The sequence below is a fragment of the Poecile atricapillus genome, chromosome 21 (assembly GCF_030490865.1).
Source record: "Poecile atricapillus isolate bPoeAtr1 chromosome 21, bPoeAtr1.hap1, whole genome shotgun sequence".
NCBI lineage: Eukaryota > Metazoa > Chordata > Aves > Passeriformes > Paridae > Poecile > Poecile atricapillus.
In genome coordinates this window covers 6874134-6902016 of record NC_081269.1, presented here as the reverse complement: position 1 = coordinate 6902016, position 27883 = coordinate 6874134, and the positions used below count along the sequence as shown (strand labels likewise).

The 27883-nt window shown below is 51.8% G+C and overlaps 1 protein-coding gene across 3 annotated transcripts in view; it reads right to left on the bottom strand.

The window, feature by feature from the left end:
- Positions 1–220: 220 nt before the first annotated feature.
- The window catches only part of LOC131586994 (NADPH--cytochrome P450 reductase), a 28285-nt gene continuing 622 nt past the window's right edge, over positions 221–27883 (bottom strand). Inside the window, exons 2-17 of one of the 3 annotated variants that reach the window (XM_058854393.1) lie at positions 26143–26276; positions 16134–16326; positions 10040–10088; positions 9077–9205; positions 8527–8676; positions 7536–7660; positions 6588–6677; positions 6021–6119; positions 5277–5393; positions 4482–4600; positions 3232–3413; positions 2967–3116; positions 2234–2501; positions 1618–1763; positions 1358–1443; positions 221–1145 (exon numbers count right to left, since the gene is read on the bottom strand). In XM_058854393.1, coding sequence (XP_058710376.1) covers positions 1001–1145; positions 1358–1443; positions 1618–1763; positions 2234–2501; positions 2967–3116; positions 3232–3413; positions 4482–4600; positions 5277–5393; positions 6021–6119; positions 6588–6677; positions 7536–7660; positions 8527–8676; positions 9077–9205; positions 10040–10088; positions 16134–16312 — 2034 coding nt within the window. In that variant the 5' untranslated portion in view covers positions 16313–16326; positions 26143–26276 and the 3' untranslated portion in view covers positions 221–1000. Of the gene's footprint in view, positions 1146–1357; positions 1444–1617; positions 1764–2233; positions 2502–2966; positions 3117–3231; positions 3414–4481; positions 4601–5276; positions 5394–6020; positions 6120–6587; positions 6678–7535; positions 7661–8526; positions 8677–9076; positions 9206–10039; positions 10089–16133; positions 16327–21477; positions 21632–26142; positions 26282–27883 lie in introns of those variants that run through there. The other 2 variants (XM_058854394.1, XM_058854395.1) reach the window with 2 other exon arrangements.

Sequence of the window (27883 nt, the reverse complement as noted above, 5' to 3'; positions counted from 1 at the left end):
AGGTTGGGCACAGCTGCACCCCAGTCCAGAGCCCCCCACTGCCATCCTCCCTCCCCTCCCACAGCCCAGCACTCGGGGTAGGGGCTGCCCCCAGCTCAGCCTAAACCCAGAGCTGCCACCATATCCCCAAATTTCCTCCCAGTTACCATTGACTGCTCCTCCTGCCTCCTTCCCTCTGGCTGAGCAGAGAGAATGCAGGAAGCAAACTCCAGACACAGTATTTTTATTCCAAGGGCAAATGTATTTAAATAATTTACAATCATTGGAGAGCCTGAAGGTCTGGGGGTTTTGTTGTTGGCTTTTTTTTTTTTTTTTTTCCATGCTTAAATCACAAAGATGTTCAAAATAAAAACCGTATTTAAAAAATGACCGTACACGGCGTGAGGGAGGGGCTGGGCTCAGGGGAGCTGCAGGGCTGAGACCCCACCTCCCAAACCGGGTGTATTCCAGAGGGAGAGGAGCTTCCCGCTGGTGCTGGAGCGAGGGCAGGCAGCGGGAAATGCTGGTGGGGCCATGGGACAGCTCTGTGCCCAGAGCCAGCCCCACATCCCAGAGCTGGGCAAACGGGGGTGGCAGGAGGGAGGCAAAGCCTCAATCCCCGCCCGAGCACAGCTCCCCTGCCCCTCTGCTGTCCCTGCAGGCCAGGGTGGGCTCCAGCCCCGGGATAAGGCAACACCTCGTGCTCAGGGAAGTGCCCTGGCAGTGTCCGTCCCTCCTGCCCCGCAGTGGCTGTGTCCCCGATGTCCCTGCTGGCCTCAAGGCAAACGCTGGTGCCGTGGTGGCACTGCAGCTCCTGCCCCAGCTACCCCCCTGTCCCTCTCAACCCTTTCCTGCCCCGAGGGGCTGCTGAGGCCCAGGAAGGGTTGGGAGTGACACCGGGGTAGCCGTGGGTTGGGGACGACACCGTCACCCACAGCAGCAGTGGACGAGCAGGCACTTGCCAGCTCCCCTGGCCCACGCCTGGGGACCTGTTCTCTCCCCGGCCCCGCCAGCCCTGCTCTTAGCTCCACACATCCAGGGAGTAGCGGCCCTTTGTCATCAGTTTCTTTACATAGTCCACGGCCTGGGGCTGGCTCATGTTCCCAAACTCAGACACGATCTCGTAGAAGGTGTTCTGCACGTCCCGGGCCATGTTCCGCGCGTCGCTGCAAACCGGGAGCGTCAGTGAGACACCACAGCACAGCCACTGTCACCTCCCACAGAGGGTTTGCTCACCCCAGACCCCCTGCCCTCCTCTGAACCAGGACAGCACAACCCTCCCAGGGTCTGTAATGCACAGCTGGGGAAACTGAGTCACACTCCTTTTCCTGAGAACAGGAATGTTGTCCCCAAATCCCCGTCCTGTCCCCAGACCTACCCGCACACATAGATGTGAGCCATCCCTTCGTTAACCAGCTTCCAGACATTCTCCTTGTTCTTCTTCAGCAAGTGCTGGACATAAACCTGGCAGGAAAGAAGGTGGGAGTGAGGAGAGAGGAGCAGAGCCCCCACACCACAGACCTTTGAGAGGGAGGGAAGGCAAGGCTGCGCTCATGGGAGACAGGGGAAGTGCTGGCTGCTCCTGCCTGCCATGGGGGTGATGGTGGGCAGCAGGAACAAGAGGGAACAGTGTGCTACCTTCTCAGCCTGGTCCCTGGAGAAGGCCACGTTGAGCTGGGTGAGGACTCCCTCCTTCTGGAAGCGGGCCAGCTCCTCCCGGTACAGGTAGTCCTCATGCTGGCGGCGGCAGCCGTAGTAAAGCACCGTCTCGCCCACCTCTTTGCCTGCAGGGTCACACAGCCCCCATCAGCTGGGCCCTGCCAGCCCCAGCCTCCCCTTGTCCTGACACCCCCCAGCAGCCCCCAACGCTGTCTCTATCCCCCACCCTGTGCTTGCAGAGCTGCACGATGGTTTCTGGTTACAAGAGGAAGCTCAGGACCGATTCCCAGAAGTGGCCACAAGCTTTCGAATCGAGTCTGAGTGACCTGACTGTGGTTATTTGGAGGTGTGGTGGTGGGAGAGGTCGAGTAGTGCCTCAGTTCTGTCCACCCCCACACATCCTCTGTGGACAAGAGGAGGACAAAGCACCCTCCTGTGTACAAAACCACTCAGCTCTGCTCGCCCTGCCCCAGCACTCTGCTTTTGGCTGGGCTCAGCAGCAACAGGAGCAGCAAAGCTGCGCCCTGGAGGCAGCACCTGGCCCCACAGAGCCCTGCAGCAGCTCCAGCCCCTGGGGGAGCTCCTGGGCACTCACCCTGCTGCTTCAGCCAAGCCCGCTCCTGGATGAAGCCGATGAAGGGGGCGATGCCGGTGCCAGGCCCGATCATGATCACGGGCGTGCTGGGCTTGAAGGGCAGCCGGAATTGCGACTTCCGGACGTACATGGGCACCAGGGAGCTGCTCCCGTTCTGGTCAGGCACCTTGCTCTTGAGCCAGTTGGTGGCCACCCCTTTGTTCAGGCGGCCAGTCTTGGTCTCATACTCCACAGTCACGGCACAGATGTGGATGGAGTTGGGATGAACCTGCAAGGAAGAGATGCTGGAACCAGGCAGAGAAGGGGTCCCAGCAACCCCACACTGCTTCCTCTTGTGCTCAGAGAAGTTTAACCTCATGGGGATAGCTATTCCCCCCTGTGTGCTCCTCATGTGGCTTCTGTCTTAACTCATCATGGGACCACTGAGCTTCCCTGGAGGTTGCCAAGAGTGACTTTTGACCAGCCCCTAAAACGCCACCTTGCCAGGCCAACAGGCCAAGAGGAGCAGGGCCCCAGAGAGAGTGGTGGTATCAGGGCACAGCTGGCTGGCATGGGACTCTCCACAGACCCTGTGGGAAGCTGGGATGACTCCATGCATGGAGATCACTAAATCTGCCCTCCCCTCACAGCAAATGTCACCAGGAGAAGCTCCTCCTGTCCAGCTCCCAGTTGAGAGGAGCTGCAGCTGCAGCAGTCCCTCCACAGCCACATTCCCTGCTGGCAGCACACCCACCTTGGAGGAGGAGGCGATGGAGTAGTAGCGGGCCTGCAGGCGGGGCAGGAGCTCGCACAGGTGGTCGATGGGTGGGCGCAGGGAGGGCATGTCCTGCAGGATGGCCAGGATGTTCCTGCGGGCCTCCACCACCCAGCTGAGGTACAGCGCCTGCAGGCGAGGAGGGCACAGGCATCACAACCTCCCCTCACAAACACCCCCTGGGCTCTCTGGGTGCCTTTTGGGGATCCCCCAGCCCCCCAGCTGGGAAGGGCAGTGCTCCCACCTTGCCCTCAGCAGCAGACGAGGCCATTTTACGGAGGCGCTCCTGCTCGCCGGCGTCCGTGGCGTACTGGGCCAGCTCGTACAGGACGTTGGTGCGGGGAGGGTTGGTGATGTCCAGGTAGTAGGTCAGGGCTGTCCGGTACGACGTGGGGCAGGGGAAGGGATGCTTCTTGTTGGATTCCTCTGGAGAGGTGGGAGAGAAAGAAAAAATTAAAAATCACCCACCTCACGTTGTTACGTCAAGAGGTTTTGCGCAGGTACTACACACAGTGAGGGCTGGAGATAGCAGAGTGAGCTTCAGGGAGGAGAGAGCAGCCTGTTGGTCAGAGCTCCAGCTCCACTCTGAATCACCTCCCTCCCCAGGCAGCTCCATCTTCCAGTAGCCCATTTTGTGTTTCACAGATGCTGCCTGGCAGTTTAGCAGCAAAAAATACACCCTGTGTTCCCCAAGGGGCTCCCTGCCCCGAGATGTGTGTGCACAGTCCAGGCTAAGCAGGGGGCTGCCCTCCATGGCTAATTTGGCCTCTGGCCACCATCAGATCTGGTCTCAAAAGTGTCTTTAGGCTCTGTCAGCCATGTACAGCTGTGCCAGCAGTCAATGGAGCTGTTCTGTTCAGCCTTGAGAGGTCCACAAGGGGCAGGAATAGCAGCGTGAGGTTGGACAGCACAAGACACTGCACAGGGGGCCCCAGGCTCCAGCAGTGCATTAAATTCACTTCCTCTCTAGAAACCAGGAGCTCTCTCAGGCTTCTGGGCCAGCACATCTGCTGCCTCAGGCCTGGCTGTGCTGCTCCAGGAGTGTGATGGGCAGCAGCTGCCATCTCCCTCCTGCCAGAGGCCAGCTCTGCTGGGAATGTTACCCAGGAAAGGCTCTTTGGATCAGCACAAGTGCTCCCTGCTGTCAGTTCAGTCCCCAGGCCTGTGCCTCCTCCCTGGGCTGAATAAGAACATCTCACACATTCAGGGCTCTGAGGAGCTCTGGGGCTGCTGAAGGATGCTCTGGTGGGCTGATGCTCTGTAATTAGGAGTGTGCTGTTACATAATTTGTTGTTGAATAGGCTCCCTAAGCACATTTCACAACTGACCCACTTCAGCTGATTTCAGCAAGGCAGGCTCTGAGCCCCTGCTAAAACAGCACAACACTGAGAGGGGCCGTGGGACAACTGGAGGTGCCCCATGGGATCTGAGGGTAAAGGACAGAGGCCACATCTGAAGGAGAACTGCTGACCTTCAGGGGTTATCCATACTCACCATCCAAGTTGTTTAGGGACATGATAGTGTCCAGGTCCGTGCCCAGGATCTCACCAATCTGGTTCACCAGGGAGGAGTCGTTGGCTGGGTACACGGCCACGTGGTCGCCGGACTCGTACCTGGCACGGAGCAGGAGAGCACATGGAACACCTGCACCACCTCTTGGCCACCCCCAGCAGCTCAGCCAGAAGACAAGGGGGCTGGCCTGATGCACAGCACCTGCACCATCAGGATCCACAGAGCCAGCAGTGACATTGTGGGATAATGGTTTCCCAGGGATCTACCAGGTAACAGCAGCTTTGCCAGAACTCCAGCAAGGACAGGTCAACTTCCCAACAGAACAGAGCAAAGCTCCTCAAAACCTCTGCAGTTGTTATGTTAAGCCACCTGGATTCATGACTTCCTAACAATTTAAGGAATTTAAGCCAGTGAGAGGGTTTTAAGAACAGGGCTTTATTCCCTCTATGCTTGTAAACCTAAACCAGGCAAATACAGGCAAGAGCAATCCCCAGCTCCTCCCTTCTCTCACAGCTCAGCTGCCCTCTCATTTATTGAGTGACTTCTAGAGAATTCCTGCAACTGGGACTGCTCAGGTAGGACAGGGATGTGGGATGGGATGGACCCAAAGCAGTCCAAGAGCTGGGAGCAAGTCCTGACAGGGGGTACCTGTACAGAAGCCCAAAGGGACACTGTTAATGAGCAAGGTCCCCTTCTGAAGTGCTGGATGAGGCTGGTACCACATCCTTGTTCTTTGCTCCCAACAAAACAGAGGAGCAGTCCCCTCCAGGGAACTACCTGATTTTGGAATTGGAGATATCCAGCTCCAGGTGCATCAAGTGCCGCTCTCCACCCTCGTTCAGCTTGCGGTTCTCCGTAACCTGAGCCAGGAAAGGGTTCTTGGCATCAAATGGGCTGGAAGGAAAGACAAGGGTGTTCTGGGATAGCCTCCTGCAGGCTCATGGAGCTCCTTGTATCCAGGCATGCTCCCTCTGACTCCAGAGCAGGCTGCCACCATTTGGTTCCTGCTCCAAAGCACAAAACAAATGATGCTGCTGCCCACACCAGCACAGAAAATAGATCATGATCCTGCTGCTCCCCACACCAGCACAGAAAATAGATCCTTTTCATTCTCACCACAGCCCAGCAGTCAACAGCTTCTGTCCCATTAAGGACAGAAGTGGATTAATCTCAAAGAAAGGTTTCAGGCTGGAATTAATGTTTCAAGCTCATCTCCCCACAGCAGTACTGCCAGCAGCCATCATGCATTGGCCACTGCAGGCAAGGGAAGGCTCAGGACAGATGCTGTGGATGTACCAGCCAAACAGAGGATGTGACCACAGCCATCTCCTCACCACAAATGATTCATTAATTGGGGAATCTCAGGGTCCCACTGGAGATCTGAGCCCATTTCTCTTGGGCAGAGAGCTGCTGTGCTGCAGGAATGGCACTGCCTGCACAGCAGGTGCTGTTAGAAACATCAGAGAGCCACCAGCCAAGACCTGCCCCATGTACACCCTGCCCAGGGGGTTTGGCACTCACGGCTTCTGGTTCTCGTAGCTCTTGAGCCGGCCCATCTCCCCCGTGTAGACTTTGTTCATGTTGACATCTGTGTGCACCACCAGCTCGTACTGCCGGATGCTGGAGGGGAAAAGGGCAGAGGGAAGAGAAAAAAGTCAAACTGGAACCCACAAGGTACAACTGGAACCATCATCTCCTTTGCTGGATTTGCTGCAGCTCATAAACAAATGCAAATTCCACCCCTTTGCCCCTCTTGAGACATGATGGACCAGGCAGAATTGGCAGAAAGCCCAAAGCAAGGGGAGCCCTCAGCCTCCCTGGAGCCTCACAACCAGCACAGCAGCCCCAAAGGAACCAAACCCATCATCTCCATCTCAGAACAGGAATCCAGAGCTGGGCTTGGACTCACACCAGGACAGGTTCAGGCCAAACAGCCTGTATTTCTGCTATATTTCACTTGTGCCCTGCTCGACTCTGGAAGGGGAGGCAGTGCAGAGGACAGGGAACAGCAGCCCAGGGCTGATGGCACAGCCACCAGTCAGAGGTGGCCAGTCTCTGACACCCAAGAGAAGCTGTTCCCAAACCCACCTGGACTCTTCTCCTGTAGCCTCCACCCCGAAGTGCTCACACACTGCTGGCCAGAACTGCTCTCTCCAGGTGATGAAGTCTTCTTCCAGGCTAGCCAGGGCAGAAGAGAGAGTCAATAACCCAGCCCTATTCCCAGAGGAGCTACCTGAGATCCCTGTGGTCCTCCTCTCTCCCATCACTGTGGGAAAAGGCATTTGCCTTAAACCCAGGCACCTTTGGTACCTCCACATGCCCACAGTTCACCAGGAAAGCGCCTGCAGAGCACTGAGTGGGAACTGTTGCTACACCAGACACCCCTCCCTTCCCTAGGTCTGCCAAGGAAGGCTTTGCTATTTAGGCTCAGTCTTTAAAAAAACTCAGCTCCCCCTTGTCTACCCTTGGCATGAGGTGACCTCCCTAACAGGTCATGATTCCACCATGCCACTGCTTATTTCTGCAGGCTCAGAGCCTTCCACACACGGTATATCCCTTCCATAAGGCCCTGCAGACCTTAGAGGTAGAACCACAGGTTGATGTAATGTCCCAAGGTGCTCAGGTGAACACAGAGAGGTTAAAAAAACAAAAAAAAGAAAGAAAATCTCATTGTCTGAGTTGGAAAATTGTTGCCTCCCACCACAAAACACCTCCCAAGGAGATTAACCTTCCCCCTTCACTGGGATGGGTGAGTTTATCCACACAGGCTGCAGCAGGGCAAAGGCAGAGGAGGCTGCAAAGCCTGCTCCAGTTGTACCCATGGGCATTTAAAGCTGATGAGGGATTTCCCAGACACAGGATCCCTTAGGATACTCCCTGTGATTGTGGCAGACGCACACTCAGAAACACGTCAACCCCAACAATGAGCCCCGTGGAGTTTATTTCTGTCTTGGGAGTGGAGCCAATTCCCTGCCAAGGTCCCTTCCAAGATGCTTCCAGCCAGCTCAGACCAGCCCCTCAGCCCAAGGCACTCACTTGCCATCATCATCTCCCAGCCCCAGCTCAAAGATGCGCTGGGCTCCAAGTTCCTCCAGTCTCTTGTCCACGTACTTCCCCATGGCGTTGAAGTGCTCGTAAGTCTTGTTCCCCAACCCGAAGACCTGGCAGGGAACACTCATGAGCACAGAGAAGCAGGAGGTGGATTTTCCCCATCCATTTGACATCCTCTGGCCAAGTATCACCCCACAAAGGATGTGGAATAAAGACAGTGACACCTCTCCCAGCTCCCCCATCAGCTCTCCAGTAAGAATCTACTGCTGGAGAGTGTGTGGTCAGGAGACACCAGCATCTCCCCTGAGCTTGGATGCACTTCCAGGAGCTCCTGCACATCTCCTCATGGGACCAGTAAGAACCTGGGCTGTCTGCAGACCCATTGCTGGCCTTAGCCTCCCACAAAGCACACAGTAAATGCTTGCTCACTGCTTCACACAGAGCAGCCTCCCATCTCCACCAGTGGATTTTACTCTCACTTGCAATATTATGCTGCCTAAGGAATTTGGCTAGGGTTTAGGTGAGGTGGCTGTTTCTCAGTTTGTTGAGAGAGCTGTTGAGGTGTTTCTCAGTTATTCAGCTCAGCACAGGAAGATAGCTACACACTCCTCCAAGTGACTTAATTTGTGGGATAAGATCTGGCCCCAGGCTGCTCAATTAGCTTCTGAAGAGCAGCAGCAGCCTGTAGCTCATTTACAGACTTGTATTCAGTGCCTGCAGGGCTGTTTGGGGCTGTTTATACCAGGAAACCCTCATGATTTAGGGAGTGGAGAGAGAACTCTGACATTTGCATTTAAAGCCTCCAGATGTACATTGCAAATGTCCACAAACCCTGGGCAGGAAGACAGCAGGGACCTCATCCCAGACAAGGTATACAAAGCACAGACATCATGTTGGGCCTTTCCCCAAGCCACTCTGGAGGGCTTTTGGCCTTCCTGCCCAAATGCAGCACAAAAACTGGAGTGGGGCCACTTACTGCAAAGCGGAGACCCGACAGGTCGGCATCAGCCTCCTGCAGCCAGTCGTAGAAATCCTGGGCATTATCTGTGGGATCCCCCTCTCCATAGGTGGCCATGCAGAACACAGCCAAGGACTTGTCAATCTCAGAGAGGCGACTCAGGTCTGACTGCAACCAGAGGAAAGAAGGAATATTCAAGGATCCCACACTGTGGCTGTTGGGCAATTCTTATCCCCACAGCGTAGGTGTGTGAACAGCACCACGCATTTACAGAAGAGGATGGGAAAGGCCAAACCCACCCAAAATGGCAGGGAAAGATAAAGGCAACCACCCCCACTGGACTGCAAGTCATTATTTCTACCCCATCAGAAAAGCAATGGGATTACCCATGCAAGGCTTTAAGGGACCAGGAGAATGCAGAATGGCAAGGACCGAGCCCACAGCTGCATCTCCCAGGCTGATCTTTTCTCCCCTAAATGACACAACTGTCCCTTGGCCAGGGTCATTGGATTTTCTTAGGGGGCACTGAAAGGTTGTTACTATCCATGGCTGTTCAAGGCTAAATTACCAGGTCATACTCCTCTGGATCTGCTGCCATGCCCCGGAGGCCATAGCGATGGGCATCTTTGGAGAGGCGATTGGCAAACTCCTCTGCTGTGCCAGTCTGGGAACCATAGAAAACCACTATATTTCGGCCCTGGGGAAAAAGAAAAATCCCTTTTAAATGGTGATTAGTCATTTGGCAAATGCAGGGATGAAGCACAGACAAAGGAAATGCCTGGGATCAGGAATCCTGGACTGCAACCTAAAGGCAACCAGGAGTCTGTGCTTGTGCAGGACTCCAAGGGTTTGGCAGAAAACTCAAGGCTGAGCTGTTAATGAGAACATGACTCTTGCCACTCTCAGAGGGGAGACTCAGGCCAGACTAAAACCCAAAGCAAAGAATAAACCTTCCAGATTTATTCTGTAACTGTGAGGCTGCAGCGTGACTCCTGGAAACAGGGAACACCCTGGATGAGAATGCAGAACTTGCCAAAGGCTTTGGGCAAGTGCCTGAGCACCAGAGCTCCTGCTCTGCTGCAAGCCAGCTACTTTGAAGTAAAAGGGAAAATGCATCCAGCCCTTTTTTCTTCCTCTGCTTCCTCCTGTGTCCAGACCAGCAGAGTCAAAAGCTGACAGTTCTGTGTACAACAATTCCCATTCCACAGCCAGCCACTCTGGGAACCAACCACACAGATAAACAACTGCCAGCCAATTACTTTAAAGTCTCTGCCATTTCCCTCCTGACTTTGATCTCATATTACATTTTTTTTTTCCACCACCGAATTTTCACTTTAATTTCTTTTCTAATAACTCTCAGGCACAGACTAGAAGAGCTATTCCTGGCTGCTCACACAGCCTTCCTCTGGATGCCCTCTGCAGCAGGCATGTGTCTGTATCCAAACCAGCTCCTCCTGCTGACAGTTTCCAGGGATGGACATGAGCTCCCCCACCTTCCCAGCACCCCTTGGAGGCAGAACAAGCAGCTTACCGTCTTCTTCATCTTCTCAATGAAGCTGCTGTCCCTCACTGGAGCTGCTCTGAAAGACAGGAGGAACCTCATTCATTTTTGAGGTCAGGAATAAGCAAGTGGGGAAAAAGTGGCCTCCAGACCTCAGGAAAGCTGCCCCAAAGGGTGTGAATCTCTGCTGACCACTGTTATTCACCCTGTCCCAGGGACGGCCACTGCTCAACCACAGCGCTTCTGCACACAACCATGGAGCAGAGACTTGGAGCAGAAGGGAAAAGCTGAGCCCCAGTGAATCCTCCCACAGGAAAAGCCCAGGCACCCAGCCTTGTCCAGCAGGAAACCTTTATCAACTGCTCTGAGAGCTTTCACAGCTGAGCAGGTTAAAGCACCTCACAGGAGCAGGTCTCCAGATAAGTCTCAGGGGCCAAGCTGGTGTGAGAGAAGAGAAAGGATCACTCCCTGCTTCCCACACCACCATGGGCAGGCAGGATGAGCCATCCCCCCAAGGCACATCTGAACTCAAATGGCTAAAAATCATCTGTTTCAACCTCAAAACAGCATGCCAGACATGAGCCCCAGAGCTGGGGAGCTGGAACAGACACACACAGCTGATCACACCCACAGAGCTCCCAGCAAGCTCTGCCAGCCGAGTCCTGTGGAGCTCGTTCCATGCCAGGTTCCCATTCCCAGGATGGATGTCCTGCACAGAACCTTTGCATTATTGTATGGACATGGCTCTCCCTAGCTTGGAAAAGGGACAAACCCCAGGAGATGGGGATTCACACAGCCGTGGCTGCCCTCTTAGGGAGCCAGAAGAGCTTTGCTACCCTTTGCACATCTTTGGATTTTCATGGAGTGAAAACAGCCCAGCCCCGAGGACCTCTGGAGCCTCACAAGCAGAGGTGACCATAGCTACAGTCAGATTAGGCACTGGGAGCTTTTCAGAGCAGGCAAGGACAGCAGCTCCCCTGCTGCCCTCCCCACCAAAACTCTGGTAGCAGGGAAGATGAACGTGGGACCCGTTCCCATTCCACAATGGAAGAATGCAAGGCTGGGTCTCCTGTGGGAAGAGAGAAGCCTCCAGGCAAAAAACAAATGTTTTTGGCTCCAGCCCATGTGAGAATGTGAAGAGCTTGCTAACAGTTTCCTCAGCTCTGTAGCCCAGAGGGAGAGATCCTGCGGATGTGCCGAGGCATTTGTGGAGAGCACACACACAGAGCAGCAGGGTGGGGGAACGTTCATTAAACATCCCTTGGAGCACCCCTTGCTACCCAAAGGGATAAAGGAGCTCCATAACTGGGCCTGACGGCTCTGAGCACCAATAATCTCATACAAAAGACAAAGCACACACAAAGGAAGAGAAAAGCTGACCCCCAAAAGCTCCCCAAGGCAGCTGTGCTCCCAGGAGAGCTGCTTCACACTCCTGCTTGGCTCTCTCAGCAGTTAACAATCTCCCCATGCTGTCATTTGTCCCCTGTGTCCTTTGTGATATCACTTGTGGGATATCACAAGTACCTTAAGGGAGCAGCCCCAGCCCTGCCCACGCTGCAGCACAGACAGGGGCTCTGGAAAGCTCCCTTAACACAGCTCTCACTTAGTTTTTGGCTCCTTGGTGAACTTCTTTAATTCCTGCCCTCTGCAAATGAGATCCAATTAAAACAACTGTTGGGTTAACTACTAAACAAAATGCTTTTAAAGGAGGAGAAAAAGAAAAGTTTTTAGAGCCTTTCAATAAGCTCCCTTTGGAAGAGATGAGGGAGCAGCACATGGAGCTCGTCTGTTTTCAAAGGAGGCAACCCTACACTGAAGGGAGTGCTGGAGAACAGGCTGTGGCTCAGATACAGAAGAAATAATGAGCCTGGCTTTGGAAAAAAGGCTACACAGCTCCCTGAAATTGCTTCATCAGAGTGGCCTGAAAATCTGAGCAGCGAAAACACACAGGCACCAAAGGCAGAAACTACACTCATTTTCACTGCTCTGCCAGGGAAACTTGGAAGAGAAAGTTTGTCCTCAGCAAGGACTGCTCTTACAGCTTACACAGCTACAAGCACTAAAAGAAGGGCTGGGTGGAGAGAAGGGGATTAACCCCATTGTCAGAGTGAGTCTGTAGCTCGTACAGCTCTGCCACCCTTGGTGAGAGCCCACAGCGCAAACAACTCCCAGGGCTCTCTGTCACTTTGGCTTCAGGAGAAAGAAAGGACAGAGGAAGCTCCCAAAAGCTCAGCAAGAATACCCAAGTCTATCCCAGCTGAACACCTCTGCTTCAGAAAGCTCCTGTTCCCGTGGCTTTCCTGCTGAAAGCACGGATACATCCAGAAGTGAGGACGCAGCCTGGATGCTGCCCAGACACCGAGCACCGACAGCAGGGTCTCCTCTGGAGCAGCCTGCTTCCAAGCACAGCCTCTTCCCTTCCTTCTCCTCCTGCTGCAGAGGAAGGAGGCTCCCACTCCACCCAGATTTGGAGCTGGAAGGACCCCACCAGCCCATGGGGCAGAGTAACTCACCTGGCCACGGCCGGCTCTTCCCGCGGGGCTGAGTACACACAGCCCATGGCAGGGCAGGGAGGAGGCAGACAAAGAGTCCAGGGCAGCTGTGTGTCTGCAAGGGGAGCTGTGGGGGGACGGATCTAACTTAGCTCTGGAGCCACACGCACACAGGCCTTTCCATTCTGCTCCTCCTGGGCGTTAAAACCAAACGTCAGCCTTTTGTTGAGGAGAAGAGAGCCGGCACAAAAGGTCCCGGCACGGGTCATAGCAGGAGTGGTCCCGTCCACCCCGATCCTCGTGGTGGGGCTTTGGAAGTTACTGAGTGGATCTGCGCAGTCCTGAGAAACTGCAACATCTGGCAGCAGTGGCAGAAAGGAATTAGGAGTGGAGAATGAAACCTCCCAGGATCCTCCGCAGCACACGTCCCTCTCCCATCCGCACGGAGCAGGGGACGGGACACAAAACCCTCCCCCAGCCTCGTTCCCTTGGAAACTGTTTATATCACAGCTGCTTTTATATATATTCTTTTACTAAAAAAAAACAACTCAAAAAAAAAAGCTTGATGCTGTAGCTGAATGAAACGATTCCAGACACTGCGTGAGCAATGCTTCGGGTAACTATGGCAGTGCCATTACGGAGGCTGCTCACAGGAGTTTGTTTTCCTCAGGATCCTATTAAATTAAATTAGAGATGGTCTCTCTCACACACAGGCAGCAGAGAGCTAATCAGGCTAAGGACTTGGAGCAATTCCTGCCACAGGAAGCCTTACAAGTACCAGGGAATGGATTTCTGCATAGCTGCAGAATAGAGATAAGCCGGTTTCTGTCCCAAACAATGTTAAAGAGGGGGGAGAAGGGAGAGGGTGACACTCAGCATACCAATGGATACCTGCATCTCCCCAGGATGACTGTCTGCAGAGGGGGAACAGAAGAAGGGAAAGAAATCTGTGATTGAGAAACTTGCAGAGGAGGAGAAGCCAAAGAACAAAAATAAATTCCTGCATTCCCCAGCAATGGCCCTGCAAGGAAGCATGGTGGCCGTGGCTGCGTGGCGGTCCTGAGCTGCTCTCCATAATGACATCTGCAGAGCAGGCTGCAGGGAGAGCTGCTCTGGTGGTTTTAATTAAGTCTGGAAATGGTCAAAACACAAGCAATGCTCAGTCAGTGGGATCCCAGCCTGGCCCACACACACGTGTTACACGTCACAGGTACAGGACACATCACATGCGGGAAATCACTGCATGAGCTGGGTTCTGTCCCTTTTGTGGGCACTTCAGGCAGAAAAACAGCTCCACTTGGCTCAAGGGTGAAGATCAGCAGCCTGATCCCTCTCTGAGCTGTGACTGAACCTGAAGATGCATTGCTGGGAAAGATTGTGATGATTCCCAGGCCACGCAGAGAGAACCCAGCCCAGCTGCCATCCAGAATGGGGCATCTCAACCACACATCTGCTCTTCCACAATCAAGGGCAGTAACAACAGTGGCATTTCCTTTGCAGACCCTGCCAAGATGACATGGTTTTATGAAGGTGTGCTGCTCCCAAAAACCCCAGAGAGGCACTGAGGTGCTGGATGCTGTTTTTATGTCAGAGACTCTGTTTGCACTCTTCAGCATTGCAAACAAATCACCAAAGCAGCAGCATTGTGATGTGTCTGAATTGTTGTTCAGCACCTTCATCCTCCAGTATTCTGAGGCTGACATTGGGGGGCCAAAGAGACACAACAGAAACCATCACCCAATGCCATCAGATAAAGCAGTTCAGGACACTTTGGCAGAGCTGCAGAGAATGAGCTGAAGAAATGCAACCCCTCTAAAGGTCAAGGCTCTCCACTCCAGCCAAAGACAGCCCCCACTGAGGCCTCTCTGCCTTCATGGGTGTGGGACAGCTTCCCTGCCTGCCAGGGGCCCACCTGCCATATCCAGCCAGCCACAGGCAGTGTGATCCTGAGCTGCTTGTTCATGAGAAAGGAAACTTCAGCCCAGACTCAAGGATTACAGAAGGGAAGGAAACCCAAGGCTGACCAAGCTTGTTTTCCCACTCGTTTTCCTCCCAGTTCCAGGCATCCTGTGAAATCCTACTGCAAAAGCTGCAGGAAGTCAGTGTCTCTGTCCTGAAGGATGGATGTGCCACCAGCCACAGCCTTGGCTTTTAGGGTCACACTGCCCTCAGACCAGCTTGATACAATGACCACAGCAGGGTAAAACACTTCACAGCCTCCTCTTGATCTGCACCTGCCTGCCTGACACTTTCCAAAGTGCAGTCGTGTCAGACAACTTGCAGAACAACCTCACCTCTGTGGTTATTGGCAACAGGAGGTGCTGCTGATCCACATCTCCCACAAGGAGCAGCTGCTCCCTCCCAGTCACTGCTCACAGGGACAGAGAAGGCAGCACAGACCCCACAGAGGAAACAAAGTGCTTGTGAGGCAGCTCAGAGCCAGGACCTGCAGCCAGGCTGGGATGGAAGCCCATGTGCTGAGGCCTTGCAGCAGAACGAGGTGGTAACACACAACCAGAAGTCAATGCTTCTCTGCAAGGTCACCACAGCCTCTGGAAGAGCTGCACATGAAGGGCTGTAGGTGGAATCAGTCACAAGGACAGGGAGCACGGGAGCCCAGGCTGTGCCATGCCAGGATCCAGTTTCAGATGGATTAGTGCCCTTTCCCCAGCCAGCTCAGCTCTCACTGCAGCAGCACAGCCATTCTTACAATCTCCAGAGGCACTGGCACACACAGGCCTGGCTGGCAGGCATGGGAGGGAAAGCATCCCAGCAATCCAACACATTCCCAAGGTAAGACAGGGCAGGCACAGACAGCTGGGCTGCTGCCAGCCATGTCTGCAGCCATCTGCACAAGGTACCACAGCCAGGGACACTGCTGCCCTTTAAAACCTTCCCAGACAGAAAATGTACTTTCCAAACTCCTGCAAGAGGCTGGAAACAAAGAATGAGCTAAGAAGTCCAGCAGAAAACTGATGTTTAGAACGCGACTGAAACAGGAATGAAATGCACCCAGATCTCCACCTGTGTGGCTCATTCCTGGCCCCTTTGCAGAAGACAGGGTGGAACAAAGCTCTCCCCCTCTCCAAATCCAGTCTCCTACTGCTGTGGTAACCTGGCATGAAAAGCCAATCAAGTGTTACAGGAGTTTTACATTCAAGTTTAACAGGAGCTGTCAAGCAGCTTGTGCCAGGAACCATCTCCCAGCAACACCGGGACTATTCCTTTCCTTTATATATACCGCTTTATAGATAAAATCTTCAGTAGGAAACCTATTTAGGAGCAAGTCCACCTTTCTCCAGATTTACCTAAACGTGACTTTTTTCAGAAAACACTGAGAATTAAATCCTTAATTCTTCTGAGAATTAAACCTTCTGAGGTACAGCCAGAGGCTTTCCTGCCTTGCTTGGGAAAGGCCAGTTCCCAGTTTGGGCCACACGGTGGGGTAAGGCAGAACTGCAGCCTGGCTCTTCCAGCAGGATTTCTGCAGTGTGAGCAGAACACACAGCAGCTGAGGGCAGAGAAACGCCGCCTCAGCGACCTCCCACAATCCAGCTGAGCCTCCCAGAACCCACCACAAGCAAGAGAGAAAAGCTCCACTGGTGCCACGCAGCCTGAGAGTTGTTACTTACACTGACTGCATTTTGGGGAGGTCAGGCACTTCCTCCTTTTTCTTGCGGAAGAAGAACCAGTAGGTAAAAAGTCCAGTGATGAGGGAGATGAGGAATACATCCATCATGCTGAAGAGAGAGTCCTGCTGTGCAGGGCTGTCGGCAGCAGAGGTGGTTGGGTCCATGCTGGGCTCCCCCATGGCAGTCAGAGGCACTGTGAGCAAGGAAAAACAATGAGCACCAGCAGCCACATGGGACAGAATTAAAGGACATCCAGAAAATGCTTTTTGCCTTACATTTAGTCTTAGGAGCAAAATACCACTCAACGACTCTTTGGATAGAGGCCTTGCACCAAAACTCTGCAAGGTTCTTCTGCACCCCAAGCTGTCACACCAAGCTTTTCCCTTCCTCTTGTATCCATGCTGATCCATCTGAAGTATTTCTGCTTTCCCTCTGCCAGCAGCATCAGCACTCCAGCCAAGGAGCCAAACCAGGCTCCTACTGACACCCCAGCAACACTCACAGGGACTGATGGCCAGCCTTTACTAAAGCCCTTACTCACCACAGAGCCCCTGGGGTGCTACTGGGGGATGACCCCACTCTTCCAGTCACCCCACACATCTGGGGCTTCCTCCCTCTTTCCCACAAGGTGACAGCATGCCCTGGCCCCTCTGCTGCAGAACCACAGAGCAGGACTGTGGCACCAACTCCTGTGAGCATCCCCACAACAGGTTTTTACAACACAAATAATGAATACTTCTGATTTACTCCATTGCAGATTGGATTTACTATCCATCTCTTCCTGGGCCTTTGGCTTCCCAGTCCTCTCCATGATCTCCCCCAGTTTAATTTCCACCTCCTTGAACTACTCCTTTCCATTTACCAAGGCAGAGTTTAAGCAATTTTCTACTTGCCCACAACCACACCCAGAGTCTGTAGTAGCAGGAGGATGAACACCCAGCCCTCAAATACCCAAGCAGCCCCATGGCCCCTGTCCTTCCCCTGGAGAGCCACCCATCCCTCCCTCCCACTGCTGTGCCAAAACTCTGAACTCCTCTGACCCTAATCCAGATGGCAAGATTATGTTCCCTACATGCAAGGACACACTCTGTCCAAGTAAACAGATAATTAACTCAAAACTTGATTTGGAAGGGCAAAGTGATTCTCTCCTTGTACTTGGGCATCCTGCCAACCCAGAAGACCATGGACATTTGAACTTGCACCCAGAAAAGTTACTCAGAGCTGTGGTGGTACAGCAGGAGGGAACGGATACATGCCATGGCTGAGAAATAAAAGTGACTGAAGTTGAAGGTTGTGATAATACATTCAAGAGCTGGGAAAAAAAAGGGAAGGTAATGCATAGGGAACACTGATGAGGGAGAGCCCTTAGCAAAGATCAACCCCTTGTTGTTACCTCCACAAGAGAAGTCCAGCTCCAGACAACACACAGCCCTGTGCCAGAGGGCATCAGCTGTAAAAAGCACCCTGTGGAGCACAGAGAGAAGTCCACAGCCACATGGCAGCATTGGAGAGTACTCTGGCAACCCAATTAGTGCTCAACCCCACAAGAAGTTTTGTTTGGTGGAGAACTTGGCAAGTAACTGCATTACAAAATGCCCTAAAACACCACTGCAAAGCTTCCCCTTAGGTTCCCACAGGAGACACCAAGGCAGGGTGTTGGAAGGAAAATAAGAGTGATGTGACTGCAGACAGGAAAATTGCACATTCCTCTCCATCAGGCAGGTCACCCTGTTCTCCCTCCTTGCAAAAGAGCTTTCCATCGCTGGATCTTGGAGCCAAGCAAGAGCTGGATGTTACTTCTGTACAACTGTAGACTAAACTGTTAGTTAAAGCCTCCACAACGGGGCTTAGCTGCCAAAAAGGCACAGCTCCCAGGAGGATCCCTCTCCTCCTCCTTGTCTGATTCCAGTAAATCACCAAGGAGCTGGTCTGGCAACCAGCATCAGGGGAATATGCTGGTGGGGGGAAAATGTTCCTGGTTTATGGCTTTTATTCCTGATGAAAGCTCAGAAATTTTAATTATAAGCTCTTTTCTTCCCCTGTGCCACCTGTCCTGGAGGAATTTCTGCCAATCTCAGCCAAAATCTGCTAGGCAGTCCTTCATTTCACAGAGTTTTGCGTTTTGGTTCTTGCCATCTCACTCATCACTAGAATTGCTTGTTACATCTCAGGGCAAAGAAGCCCTAAGGGCCAGTGGTCCAGGATCCCTAGGGAGCCTCAACTGCTGCCTGTGCACTGCACAGCCCAACTCTGCAAAGAGATGGAGGAATCAGTGCTCAGACACAGGCAGGAGTAAATATCTCCAACTCTGCAAGGTGGGTTGGTTTTTTTCTGTAGCAGTTTCGTTGCCCAAATTACACAAGGGTGGACAATTCCCCCTCATACAGGGCAGTGATGGACATGTCAATAAAATTATCCTCAGAAGAGCTTGTCTTTCACTCACTTTCCCTGAAAATCTCAAGGCACATAAAGCAATGACAAACCTTTGCTCAGAGGAAGCCATGAATAAAATCAAGGCTGATGGAGACCATGCTGAGTTGGTTTGGGGCAGGAGCTGCAGCTCTTTCTCTCCTGAGCACCAAACCCAGCAGCAGCTGAGCCCTGGGAAAGGCTCCTTGCACAGGGGACAGCAGCCTCCCTTGTCACCAAGTGCATGTGGACAGCTCCAAAGCAGACACGCCTGTGGTGAGCAGCAATTCCCAGCCCACAGCAATTCCCAGCTCCAGAGAGCTCAGACATGGATATTCATGAGCTGCCCTGTGTGGGCAAAGAATGAGGGCAAGAATCAGCCTGTGTTCTCCTCAGCCAGGTGAGGGCTTTGTCCCCAGCCAAAATTCACCACTGTGCTCAAAGCAGCAGAGCTTCAGCTCCCAGAGCAGAGGGGTCTGGCTTTCTCAAGCCTCCAGAGGTGTCCTGCTCTCCCAAGCAGTGCTGCCTTGGAAAGAGGCATCCCCAAGGAGGCAGATCCCAGGAATGCTGCCAGGGTGGATGTGGGGGTGGAAGCTGTGCTATCTCCTTGCCTTGACCACGCTGCAGCTCTCCAGGGCTTCAAAGGGGAACCCTGCAGCTGCAGCCAGGCCACCCACCCACTGCCCACAGCCAGGGAGGGGAACATTCCAGGAGGTCCGTGGCTCTGGTGCATGGAGCAGAGCCTGGTTTGATCTCCTCTCTTCATTCACAATCTCCATAGCACAAAGTTTCCACACTGACCTCTAACCCTGGGAGAACACCCGGTCACGGCCTGGTGATGGAACAAGGCACAAGAGCTGCTTTAATTTTTGGTGCTGGGCTCCCTCTGGTCCTGGATATTTGGTTATTCAAGCTTTATATCCCAGCTACGGATTCTTCTTTTTGCTCTCCCTTCACACCCCTACCCTCAGGAAAAAGTTTGCTTAGACATAGCAAGAGAAAAGCAAAGGATGTGAAATTAAGCCTCATTTCTCTTTTTTGAAGGGTTGTCATTACTTGGGAACTATCAAACTTGCTTCACTCAGCACAGGAAGATTACTTCTCAATATATCTCAGTCTCACCTAGCTGGCTGTAACAATTATTTTCAAGAAGTTCACAGCAACACATTTTCAAGTACATGTCCTTTACTAACTTCCAGTGAAAAGAAACTTGACTCTTTCTTGAAATGTAGCTGTCCTGGGAATCCTGCAGTTCCTGGAAGGGCCTTGGTAGAATCAAACCAAGTTTTTAAAAGGGAAAGGAAATTCATGATGCAAAAGTAAAACTTTCCCTGACAACAGTTTCAAGGGTGGTCAGTTTATCCACAGTGTTTATTACATCTTCAATCAAGGTAAGGCAAGATGTCCATATCCCTGGGGCTTTTTTTAATTGTGCCTCTAATTCCTGAACCCCTGTTTGTGCACACAGCAAAGCCATCAGTCTCAGCAAGATGTGAGCATTTCCATCACACAGAAAAGTCACAACATTTTGAAAGACTGCAGTCAAGCAATGCTGTGTTTTAGCACAGCTTCTCAGCCCCTGAATGTGTGAATTTGCTTGATACATGGCAGCTCACAATAATTTAAATCATCAGGGACCTTCTCTGCTCATCTCTGTGCTAGCAAACAGATGTACCTCATCCTCATATTAAATGAAATGTATTCCTCATTCTCATGCACACTTGGGAAAAAAAAAGAACTGGAAGCACTCAGTGCCAGGCATCCTCAAATCCCCCATGATTTCCATGCAGACTAAAGGTGCTATAAGGTCACAGGGTTAAAAATACTTAAAAATGTATAGAAACATATTATTATGTATTACAACAAACAAGACAGGAGTGATGAAGGGAAGTGGTTGGCAACCTGAAGATTCTTATCTCCTTACTTATTCTCCTTCCCTGCATCAGGAGATGGTGCATCAATCAGATGCCCTCAAAAGCACCCTGGGACACAGCACCACAATCACAAAACGTGGCTGGGAGGTTTCCCCTTCTGGCAGTCACACTGTAGGATCTCCAAGTGACCAAAAGTCTTGGCTCTGAAGCTAAATTGGCAACCTTGGCAGGAATTTGTCTCTCTTGAGATTGAAACAGCCTTTTTTTTTTTAATGTAATATCTGTGATGAGTTTCAAGTATCTTCAAGTTGGACGTCCCAGACCAGGACTGCAGCCCGTGACTCTTGCCCCAAAAATGAGTGACCAAGTTCTGTGCTTGACTCTGCCCTGTGCCACCATCAGCACACCCTGACACGCAGTGTCAGCCTCACCAAGAGGGGAAGGAGAAGGAAAACTGCTGAGCAAGCACAGCCCGGGGCTGCTCACTGCTCCCACCTCTGATAATCGATCCCCAGCACCAGCTGCAGCACCAAGGAGCCCCTGATTGCAGAGAGGGATCCCCACAATCCCCACACACCCTGCAGACACTGCCTGCCCTGGCACAGGAGCTGCACCCCCAGAGCTGCCCCTGAGCTATCAAAACACCCAGAATTCTCCCTGGCATCAGCACCCTTTGGATACCTGCAGATAAGCTCAGGAGCTGCAGGTGGAACCTCTGCTCTGCAATATGAGCAGAAAAAGAACCGGCGGTGCCGGAGTGGAAGAGGAATTGCGTGACAAATGTGCAGCGCCACCAGTCACCCTCTGCCCCACGCTGGCACCGGTGCCAGGCTCTGTTCAAAGGGAGCTCAGCAGGGTGCAGGCAGAGAAGCCTTCCCAGCCCACAGCAAGGTCCAGGCTGTCTCAGCTGAACACCAGCAGGGACAGCAAGCAGTGGTTTGGAGCCAAACCACCCCCTGCAGCAACGAGACCCCCTCGTTTCTCACAACACCATCATGGTGCCAGCTCGAGCTCTGGATTCCCTCTCCACCAGCCCACCCAACCCATCCAGCAGCACTTACCAAAGGACTGCCTCCCAGATTCTCATAAACAGGAACCCATGCAAGTCTAACAGCAAATATAACAGCAACACACACTCGAAAAGCTCCTTCAGACCAACCTTCTCCAGTCCAGACTCCCAGTGAAAGCCCTGCACAGCCACACAGGGCAGGGGACAAGGGGGCACCGCTGGTAGAGACAGCACTCGTGCTCCCTGCAGCCACGTGATGATGACCCTCATGTCCCTGACTCAGCACAGGCATCGTGTTAGGGAGCAGAGAGGAAGTGCAGCTGTCACAATTTCCAGTGTTGGGAACTCTGTGTGGCTGGGGATGTCACCATTGCCACCAGACCCCTCTTTCTGGCCAGGAAGGACCATCCTGAATTCCCGAGGCAGAGCAGGTGTGCGTGACCAGACTTCCCTTCCCACCCTGTCTGCTCCTTTCTCTTGTGATGATCATGACACAACACAGATTAGGGGCACAATCAGCCTTGAGAAGAAGCCTTAAAAAAAGCCCAGTTTTAAATCAGAGACTAATTTTTTCCACCAGCATCACGGCACAGCCCCAAAATTCAACCTCAGGACAGACACATAAACGATAAGCAACCAAGTGAAAACTCCAATTCCTTGTACAGCACTGATCTGCAGCCTGAGCTTTAGACACAACGGCAAAACAGGGAGACTGTAAATAGAAATTAAACAACTGAAACATCTGGGAGGAAAAAAGAAAGCTACTGGACAGCTCTCTCACAGGTCCACAGAGTTTGTGGAGAGCTCACAGAGCAGGCAGCACCAAAAGGAAGTTGCACTGAGACCCCATCACTCCTCACAGCAGCTGAACATCATCTCACAGATGTTCAGGAGAAGGAAGAGACTTGCCCACAAACAGGAATGCAGTCTTGTGACCAGCTAAGGGCTTTCTTCTTTCACCCACTAATGACATCAGGCAGGTGGTTGATGGCTGTCAGGAAGAGGAGCCCCACAGACACAAGCCCAGGAGGAAGGAGGAGAGGCAGCAGCAGCAGCAGAGAGAGCAGGGCTGTGGTGGAGGTGGCATTCCTGCCCAGGCTCCTGTGCCTGGTCTCCTCTGAAACCCACTGCAGCCAAGACTTCCTGCATGTTAGTGTGTGAAACTGGACCCTCAGGGCAAAACCAGATCCTCTCTTATTCCTCCTTGAAATGCAACCAATTAGACTAAGAAAATCTGTTTACATCAGCCTGTGCCAGCCTGAAATGAGCTCTTTTTACTTTCCTTTTTAGTAAAAGGAGACCTGACAGGAAAAATCAGGCTTTCCAAAACAAAAAAGCAGGAAGCAGGCACTCGGATCCAGGTTATTTAACAACTGCCTTAGATCAGCTTTTTCTTCACAGCTGTGCCACATGGAGATGGCATTTCCTACCAACAAGAGGATGCTGATCTGGCCAGATCAGATCAGACAGGTGGCCCTGTCTGGCCTGGTCTGCAGAGGCTCCCTGCTTTGGGTGGGAATCATCACACAGGTGAGCCCCTGGGCAAGGAAGGCACAGTGATAAACCCCACAGCTTTCCTTGCCCCTTCAGCCTCCTTTGGACCACACATCCTGGTGTGAAGGATTGCTACTCCTAGAACTTCCCTGTCACTTTCTTCCCACATATTTCCCACAGCTTCCCATTAAACAGCTCAGTAAAGAAGGGTAGAAAGTAGAAAGGAAGTAGAAGGGTAGAAAGCCTCACACAAAACCAGGGAAGTGTTTCTGCACATTTCTACCAGCTCAGAAATCCCAATCCAAACTGAAGAGTTGCCTGCAGCAGCACCTGAAGCAGGGAAAGGAACATAAAAGCTGTTGGTTTTTCTTTTGTGAAACAAAAGTTACTCTCACTGTCAAAAGTCTTTTACCCAGACCCTGACACACTGGTTCAGACATCAGCAAAACCTCTATTTTAGGCACAGGACAGACACAGAGTGTGCATCAGTCAGTCTGGATCTTGAAATACTGCATATTTGAGCTTCCACTGTGTCACACTTGCATGATTTCTGGCCCCTGGGTCTTATTCAAGGACAGCAGAGCAGCTGCAAATCCAAGGAAGAGAACAAGAACTGAGGCAGAAAGGAAATCTATGCTATGGGTATGCTCAGGTGGGGCTGTGCAGCGAGCCCAGCACACTGAACCAAAGGATTTAAGGCATTATCCAATACAAAAATTAATTCAAACTTGCCAAGCTGCCTTAAAGCAAGCTAGAATTACTGAACTCACACACTTCCTTTCACCAGATAAAAGCCTGACTCTGAACCTTTAAGCAAAGGGGATCTCCCCAGCTTATGCACTTGGACACCTTCCTTCACAGATTAATGTGAGCCAGCACAGAAAAACAGGAGTTCAGGGTTACAGGATAAACAAAACCTGAGAATGGCAGGTAACTGACCCCCTGTGAACCAACACTGTTCTCCAGCCTCCCCTCCCAGAGAGGGACAAATCCAGAGCACCATGCTTCAGGAACTGCTTGGAAGAGGAACAGGGGGCCAGCACCAATATTCAGGAGCAGGGACAAGTCTGCAAGAATTTTAAACCACTCCATTTATTGCTAACTCCATGGGCACCTCTCAGGCAAACAACTGCAAAACCCCAGGAGTAACCCATCCAGGCATGGGCTTGGAATGGTTCAGGTCCAGCTGAAGATGTTTTTCTAAGATCAACAGGGAAAATGACGTTTTTTCAGCAGCCTCTTCTGTGAGTGGTGTACCCTGTGCTGCCACAGCCACAGCTGGAAATTCCTCTCCTCCCCACAGGCTGTTTGTTCACCCTGTGCCTGAGTTTGGGGTGGGCTGGTGTGACAAGCTGTGGTTTTGCTTTCAGCCACCACTGGGAAAGGAGCCCTATGGATAGGGTCAGTAGCCAGAGACTGACTTCTTCTACCACAAAAAGTTTGAACAGCAAAACCTCCCAGTGCTGGTCTCTTTTGAGAGGTTTTCCTTGAAACCAACAGTTGGAAGAGCACCAGAGGAACAGGGTTAAACAGATCTTGCAAAGTTTTTGGAATTGTCAAGACTTTTGATCAGAACAGTGTGTTTTGGGGATTTACCAAGCAATGTTTGTAAGGATCCAGGACATTTTATATTTATAAGCCCAGTTTCCTCTGAGAATGCAAGAGCTTTTCAGACATTACAAGCCCATCTCTGACATTGCTGTAGGGGATGGAGGTGTTACTGCATGATTCTTGCATCTCTTGGAACCTCAGCAGCAGAGCTGTCCTGCTCTGGCTGCCCTATCAGGAGGGTGTGCAATCACCCTACAAAACCTCCCTGCCTGCCATGGGTCAGCAATCTGACCTGGACTTCACCTTTTTGAAATTATTTGGGAAGTACAGACCACTTCCCAGCCCAGCCCCCTGCAATCACACACATCCACAGCAGACTTCAGAACATCAATTCTATACCCAAAACACGACACAGGCCACAAGACATCGCACAACTCAGGGGTCACAGGCTGAAAGGCTGGTCCCAAGGTGCAAAAGCCACAGCTCTCCAACACCCCAGCAAAATCAACACAAAAAGAGGATGCTTGATACAGGGGTTTTTTGTTCCTTTGTAACAGGAGCTGCTCCTCTCACCTCCAGCAGTTATGCATTGAATCCTGTTACACAACCAGGACTTGCACAATCCTTGCAGGCATTTTATCAACTTGCTCTTCCAAAGCTTGGAGTTAGAGAGGAGATGCAGCAATGACCCGTGAAAGAGAGTCAATTGATGTGTTTCACAAACAACCAGGCTTACTTGCCAGCACCACAAAGCCAGACCTACCAACTCCCCAGGCTGGTTGCTAAACCTTCCCAGCAGACTTCCCATGCACTGCCAGAGCCAGATTTTACCAAGGAAAAAAATTCAACCCCATCTCTAGCTCCAAACCTCACCATCTCCTACTCAACAGCAAGAAAGGAAGGTAAATAAATCAATACCTCCATTCCTTACAAAGGAGTGACTGCAGGCACGGACATGGCTGATTACTGAGCAAAAATACTACAATAATCTGCCACCATGGGTCAAACTCAGCCACTCTTTGGACTTGTGGCCCTCCAGAAGCCACCAGAGACGGCTTCTGGTCTTTCTTGATTCCATGGGTGATAGCAGCATGCAATTAACTCTGAATGATTACTCAGGGAAAAACAGCAAGAGATTATGAGCAGCCTGTAATTTTTTGTTCTGACCTATGAAATTTCAAAGCCTATAAAAAAAGCAATCTTGGCAGAGATGCACCTGTCAATGCAGGGCTAGTGACTCACTCTCTTACAATAATGTGAACAAAGTAATCTCATCATTGGGATCAAATGATCACATTGGGAAAGCAAATTATGCAAGTTCTACGAATTGTGTTTTTAGAGGCAGGAGAGTTGATGTCAGGAAACAGAACAAAGTTCAGTGGCCACAGAGGTAACTGCAGGTGGTTTTCTTTTATACCAGGGGAGGAGATGGCAAGAGCACAGACCTGAGCAGGGAAGCCTTTTCCCCAGTCCTTCAGAACTGAGCAAACAGAAACTTTGCTGTATCACAACAGCAAAGGAGAGAGGAAAGACCAAACGAGATTTCAGTCAGACAGTTTCACACTTTGCTTTTGCTGCAGGTAAAGAAACCATCACTCCCAGCCACCCTCCCCAAACCCAACTGCACCCAGAGATGCTCCACAACCTGTGACACCCAAAAGAAAGGGGTTACCTTGCACTTATGGGTCTGCAAACAAGAGCTGGTGGGGGCTGTGAGCTCCAGCACGGAGGGTGGTGAGCAGCAGGGAAAGTCTCCCTTGAGACAGCTCAAAGTTTTGGTTGTATGGCCCTGTTGAGCTCCTCCAGCTGCTCTGCAAGAAACAAAATAGAAGTTGCAGAAGGCACTTGGCTGTCCAGGAGGCACAAACCCAGAAATTACTGACTGAACAGGAGGCAACTGCAAAGTGACGACAAGCAAGAGGTTCTTCTCTGACACAATTAGAGCAGGACTAATTAACAGGGGGTTAAGCCAGATTTGTGACACTACACCCTCCTTCCTGCCCACTCTTCACCTCACTCTCCAAGACTTTCACACTGGAAGATTAAAAGAAAGCACTCAATTGGTGTTTCTTCCTGTAGCTGAGTCCTCCCTGTCCCGTGTTTTGCAAATACAGTTCTCGTGCACCCTCACATCCACGTGCAAAACTAAGACACACTCCACACCCTGCTTCAGGGCTGTCAACCAGCCCAAGAAGAACCTGTACTGAGACAATGCTGGGTTTTCCAGGAAGGGTCTGGCTCAGCAGCCCTCCCAGACAAAACACCAATTTCCTCATTTGCAGCAGATTAATCAGAGAGCTGCTTTGTGCGTGTGTGCAACAGCTCTTTGGGATTTCTCAAAGAATTACAGAAATATTGGAAGAAAGCCCATTCTCTCCTATCTAGCAAAAGGGATGTGTGCATCACTGCACCCCACTAAGCAAAGAAAATTATGAAACCCCACAGCTCCTCACGACAGCCCACACAAAGTGTAGAGTTCTGGTGTGGAGGGGATGTCCCCACCAACGCTATCACTGGTTCACTTCCACAACTCAGAAACAGAGACCTGACTCCTTCTTCCTTGCACTTTTCCAGCTTCTCAGCCGGATATATGTTTCTACTTTTTAAAAAGAGCTGTAAAAGCACAAACCCATTTCACTTTTCCAGACTCACATCAGAGAGCCTCAGTGATCCCTCTTCTCTGTACACATTCCATTAAGAATTCCCATTTCCTTTCACACTCCAAAAGGTTTAAGCACTGGCACAACAAAGCACACTCCAAGCTGTACCAGCAGTGCTTACTCCTGCAACTAAGACAACTCCCCAAGAACCAATTCCACGCTGATGACTAACTCCCAAAACCATCATCCAGGTACCTTCACCCCCTCCAGCCTCAATATTCCCAAAACCAGGGGGTTGCCATTATTCCCTTTGACAAGCACACTCCCTAGGTGAGTAATTTCACTCTTCAGGAGCAAACAACCTTCCCACACCCCAGCAGTTTATAAAGTGAAATAGACGGAGCAACAGCGAAACAGCCCAGCCTGCAGTGAAGGTGTCAATTAAATGCTGGGAATAACTTTCTGCAGGGAAGTGCCAGAAAATTAAGCTTGTTAAAGGCTTTTAACCAGCAACAGCCTGGGATGGGCTAAGTCTGGGCAACCCTTCAAGGAAGGCAGAGCAGGCATCACCCTGCTCCCAGGGGGGCTGGTCAGTCTCCCACCCCACAGCTCTGGGATGACAGGTGTGATAAGGGTACCCCCAAATAACAGGGGGGCACTCATGCCAGCCCCTCATACATTGGTCACAGTCCCCCCCAGTAACAGGGTGCCCAGCATCAGCAGACATTTCCAAAAAAGACAGGCTCTGATCATCCCAATTCCTACCAGATAACAGGGGACCAGTCGCATCTCCAGATAATAGGGAGCTTTGGT